The sequence below is a fragment of the Mus pahari genome, chromosome 8 (genome assembly GCF_900095145.1).
Source record: "Mus pahari chromosome 8, PAHARI_EIJ_v1.1, whole genome shotgun sequence".
Taxonomy (NCBI): Eukaryota; Metazoa; Chordata; class Mammalia; order Rodentia; family Muridae; genus Mus; species Mus pahari.
In genome coordinates this window covers 25,343,279-25,348,598 of record NC_034597.1, presented here as the reverse complement: position 1 = coordinate 25,348,598, position 5,320 = coordinate 25,343,279, and the positions used below count along the sequence as shown (strand labels likewise).

General features: G+C 46.6%; 1 protein-coding gene across 1 annotated transcript in view; it reads right to left on the bottom strand.

Annotated features, from left to right (window-relative positions):
* LOC110325364 (anthrax toxin receptor-like) overlaps positions 1-5,320 on the bottom strand; it is a 22,236-nt gene that overhangs the window by 11,534 nt on the left and 5,382 nt on the right. Inside the window, exons 5-9 of the mRNA XM_021203319.1 lie at positions 5,188-5,221; positions 3,733-3,812; positions 3,587-3,655; positions 3,189-3,268; positions 2,996-3,057 (exon numbers count right to left, since the gene is read on the bottom strand). Of these exons, the coding sequence (XP_021058978.1) occupies positions 2,996-3,057; positions 3,189-3,268; positions 3,587-3,655; positions 3,733-3,812; positions 5,188-5,221 (325 nt within the window). The remainder of the gene's footprint in view (positions 1-2,995; positions 3,058-3,188; positions 3,269-3,586; positions 3,656-3,732; positions 3,813-5,187; positions 5,222-5,320) is intronic.

Sequence of the window (5,320 nt, the reverse complement as noted above, 5' to 3'; positions counted from 1 at the left end):
TCCTCCTCCTCCTCCTCTTCCTTTTCCTCTTCCTCTTCATACTTCTCCTCCTCCTCTTCTTCAACTATGAAAAACTGCTTTAAGGAAGTTGCCTGAGTCCATAGTAGGTACAATTTAAAATTTTGATTTTGTGATTATTTTTAACTAACTAACTAACTAACTAACTAATTAACCTCCCAACTGCCTTTTCCTATCCCTCCTCTCCTCCCAGTTCTTCCCCTGCTCATCTATTCTTTCTTCATTTCTCTTCAGAAAAGGGAAGGCCTCCCTGAATATCAAACAGCCTGGGCATATCAAGTTGCAGCAAGACCTGGCTCACCTACTCCTGCTGTAGCTCGACAAGGCAGTCCAGTTAGAGGAAAGGGATCCAAAGGCAGGCAGCAGAGTCACTCACAGCCCCTGCTCCCACTTTAGGAGTCCCACATAAAGATCCAGCTGCCCAACTGTAACATGTGTGCGCGAGGCCTCGATTTGTGCCATGACTGCTCCCTGGTTGGTGGTTTAGTCTCTGTGAGCCCGTATGGGCCCAGGCTAGGATTCTGCAGGTTTTCTTGTGGATGACAGGCTTGGTTAGTACTTGGACAGGTGACAGGCATTCTTATGCTGCGGCAGCTTTGCACAAGACGGCCTACAGTTTAACAGGTCAGTGGCTAAGCTGATGTCTGGAGGCATCTGTCGCCTTGGTTCAACTGCCGCAAGGGAAGAGTGACAACTCATGTTTTCACCTGGGCTTTGTCACAGTTGTCTAGACACCAAGGCCTGTGTGCTTAAGAGCAGGTGGGCTGCATAGCTGGGTGGCTTTTGCTTTTGTTTTTAACCCAGAAGCACTCCTCCCTTCACTCCTTAGCACAGCAGGCTTCTGACTCTTCCACAGTGTGGGGAGAGAGGCAGGAACAGCCTAGAGTCAGTGACTAGGATGCAAATATCAGGACCAGCTTCTGCCTCTAAAGTCTACTAGCCTCTAGGTGCCACACCTGCCACCACACCGTCCAGGCTTATTTCTGCCCACTGAGAACACGCGGCAGCTCCCACATACGTAGTGGCACTTTGCCTCACATAGGTGCTAAGGGGAGCACAGCTCAGAGGGAGCATAGCTCAGAGGGAGCACAGTCCTGCCTTCTCAAGCATAGAACCTTGGGATCCCATTGAAGACTATGGAGGTCAGGACTTAGCTGCCTGAGCTGGCAGGCAGAGGAAGATCTAGCAGTTCACAGTGGAAGAGTGAGGCTCAGGGCTTCCTCTATCTCCTTTTCCTGCAGGGTACAAGTTCTAGCTATATGGGACAAGTCTGCATGCAGGTACTGACAAAGAAAGACATCATTCCTTCCGAAACAAATGTGTGTGTCTTTGGCACACTGATGCAGGGACCTTGTGATAGACAGAGGCCGTCCTTGTCAGTTCTGCTCCTGGAGGTCAGGAGTTGGCAGTGACAATACCCTCTCTTTGGTCAGCTTCACAATATTCCTGCAGCTTTCTTCAATGGGTGTTCCATGTTCTAGCATCTCTAAGGTGCTGGGGTCTCCATTGCAACATAAGCTTCAAACAAAGGTCTGTTAGGGTCTCTTCTCTCTGTACTCCAATGCTGCTACAAATTGGATGGCCTAAGGATCTCTCAAAAGTCTCCATCATCTCTTCAATCTTGTTTCTTGTGTGTCCACAAAACCAGTACCACATGAATGACACCGTCAAGTTCTGCTGTCATTTAAGAAATCCAGCTTGGGATGAAGTTGGATCCCCTTTGGGACAAAGCTATAGTGACATCTATATGTCTTGGTTGCTGAATCTTAAGAACACACTTCCCCAGAAAGTACTTTTTAAACTAATAATCCCTTCCGAATTCAGGCTTTCTTTAAAAAATTGCATCTCAAAAGGCGGACAAGTGTATAGGTGGTGGTGGTGGGTCTTGTCCCCAGGGCCCCTTTCCTATTGTCCTTATTCTGAGTGGCTTTCTCTTTAACATGCTAGGGACTTTAAACAATTACAAGCCCTTTCTCAGTACTAGATTTTTTTACACTCTTAAAATCCCCCTCCTTTCTCTTGTCAAATAGCACATTTTTTATGTCCTTTTTGCTCCCACGGTTCTCTTAGACCTGGTTAATAGTGAGAAATTACCATGGTACTCCCTGGGTGCTATTCTACGTCTTGAGAGCTCTTCTGTCAAATAAATTAGTCCTTGAAGTTTGAACATAGCTTCACTTAAGCTCTTGGGACACAAGCACAACACAGCCATAGTTCCTGCCTGGATATAGCATGAGTGGACCCTACCCAGGCTCCCCATGGACTCCTTAAAGGCCTCCACTGTAAGTGTTTCCCTTGACATACTGGTTTTCTAAACTTCCATTAGAACAACCTATTAAGGCCTGCTTAGAGCATTCTTGGTTGAACTTTTCTGTCTCAAAGTTCCAAACCTTGGTTCATTTTCTTTGCTGCCAACTCTTTTCAAAGGCTTAAGAATGACATAGACGTTTGTAACCATCTTACTCCTGACACAGGTTTTCTGTATTATTTTTCTTGTTGCTGCCAGACAAAATAAACTCAAAGGAAGGGCTTATTTGCAGTTTTAAGAGTTCAGTCCATCACGTACGGGAAGAAGTCATGTTGGTGGGAAATGAGGCGTTTGGTTATCTTCCTCCATAGTCATGAAGAATAGAGAGATGGACGCTGATGTGCAGCACGGTTTTTTCTTATTTCCTCAGCTTGGGAGCTCTGGCCATTGAATTGGGTTGCCTCTATTTAGAGTGGGTTTTCCCACTTCAATGAAGCCAGAAACTTGCTCAAGATCACTCTAAGAGGTTTGCTTTCTAGGTAATTTTAGATTTCATCAAGGGGATGATCAATTCTAATTGTCAAAATACACAGGTCATATCTACCACACACATCCTGGGAACAACACACACAGGCTGTACATCCCATGCAAACCTCACGCACGCACGTGGTTGTATACATACTTTTGAGTTATTCCATCTGCCCATGACCTCTCCGTCTCTGTCCTTACCTTTTGCACAAACGTAGGTAGGCTGCACAGACAGTATTTCAGTACAGGACTTGGAAGTAACCAGAGAGAGAGAGAGAGAGAGAGAGAGAGAGAGAGAGAGAGAGAGAGAGAGAGAGAGAGAGATGGGCTGGATAGTAGGCCTCAGGGAGTGCAGACAGTGTTTCCACAGTCTTCCACATCCCACATACTCACTGGGTCAATGACACCCTCCAGAGCAGAGAACCCTTTATCAACCCCAAAACAGCGACTTGGGTCATCCGCAATATTCACCAACTATGATAGGAGAAAAATAATTGGTTTGAGCCTCAGAGCCAGGAACTAGAAGCATGATGCAACAGGTTCCTAGACTTGTGATAGGAAGTGTTGCCCTGGGGCCATGGTGATTTTAGGGCATGAACTGGCTCTCATTTAGAGCCCAGACTTAAGGAATGGGAAACTCTCTGGCCCACTCTGCATAAGGGATTGGCTTACTTTTCTCTAACCCTTGGGTAGGTGACAATCCCACCCTCTTGGTATTGTAGAGATGGCTTTACAATCTTGCTCTAATAGACTACTCAGGGGCACTGCACTTGGTCACCTGGTCGGAAGTACCTGCTGTTTGCTATACATAAAAACACCCACAGTGTAAACGATTGCTCCCATTTTCCGGGCTTTTTTGGCCTAAAAAGAAAGAAGGTGCTGGAAATAAATCCCCAAATATCAGAGGCAAAGTGCTCACTCCTGTGGACAGGACTCACCTCTTCCATAGTGTCACGATATGGCTTTAGCAGTAATATCCCATCAGTCAGAGCAATAATCACGCTGTTGACAATGCGGCCTACAGAAGAAACAACAAGTGGATGGACTGAGTAGGAAAGACTCTAGGGATTGCTTAGTGCTGCAGATTCAGCATCGTCCTCTGTGCTAAAGTTGTTCCTCAGTCCTTGGTCTCAGAGTGAAAAGAAGGCTTTTTTTTTTTTTTTTTTCTAGCTAGTCTATAGATTAGGAGCCAGAGGGGTTTGGAACTCTATCAGCAGGCCCAGCTTCTCCTCTCCTCTCCTTATATGGAAACTCTGTCCTAAGGGCAGTCTAGTTATTAAGTCATAAGTCTAGCCACTCCCTGGGCAGGTAGGGGAGCAAGGAGGGCCTTCCTCGCTGAGGATGCCCCAGTGAGACAGGTGGAGTCTGGGGCCAGCTTTAGGCACATCCTTGGGAACAACTTATTAGGAACAGGAAGTCCAGCAAGTTCAAGACCTGTAATGAGCATAGTAAAAAATGGCTTTTAGACATGTAAAAAAATAGCTCAGTCAGGATTCCCACCACACTGGAGGCTGCCCCTGATAACCAGCACTCAGTGACATCACTCACCCAAGACAACCAGACACAGTCCTAGAATCCTATGATGCCCACTGGACAGTCTATAAGCAGAGGCCAAGAGCAATGCTTTGCTCTGCTGCCTTGATCTGCCCTGTGACTGGACAGTCTCCTCCAGGACCCTAACCCTCCAATCAGAGACTTCTGTTAGAGACTGGACCTGACCTTCAGCTAAGATATAACCTTACAGGTGAGCAGCCTTGGGGAGACAGGCTTAGGACCGATGTTAGGAATTCAGCGTGTGAACCTTATGTGGTGACCGTCAGCGCAACATCATATAACTTTCGTTATATTAACTATGCATATCTACCTTGTTGCTCACTGCAAGACCACAAGTCAGAAAGCCTTAGGCAGGGGACCTAATGGCATCTCATCAAATTTCCCCACTGGATTCTATCTATTCCAGACATGTACTAAAGGCCTGTAGTCCTCAGGGACACGGATCTTGACTGGGCACAGTTGATTCATGGACTTAGGAAGGAAGTTGACCAAACAAAGTAAGAGGTAGAAAAGAAGACTTGAGAGCCAGAGGAAAGCCAAGCCCGCCTTCCATGCACAGGCTCCTCAGTCTGCTGGGCCCTTGTGTTCTCTTGTTTCCATTCGTCAGCACATTTGTAGGCCAAAGGCCAGTGAGAGCAAAGTCTACAGAGGACCACATGCAGCGTCCGGCCCCCTCCGAAGCATCCCGAGTGGGGTGCTGTGTTCAGAGGGGCCTGCTGTGCAGGGATAGGAGCACTGGCTTCAAGAGTCAGACTTGAAGAGGTCCAATATCTGCCCACAGACCCAGCAGGGAGCTCAGCTCTGTGGGTTCCGCCTCACTGAAGGTACAGACAGCTTACCTCCCAAGGTGGATTTTCGGATCTGTTCGTTTGCCTGGCAAAAAAAAAAAAAAAAAAAAAAAAAAAAAAAAAAAAAAAACAATCAGATAAAAAAAAAAAAATGACAAAAGAAACCAACGGTGACACAGTGAAA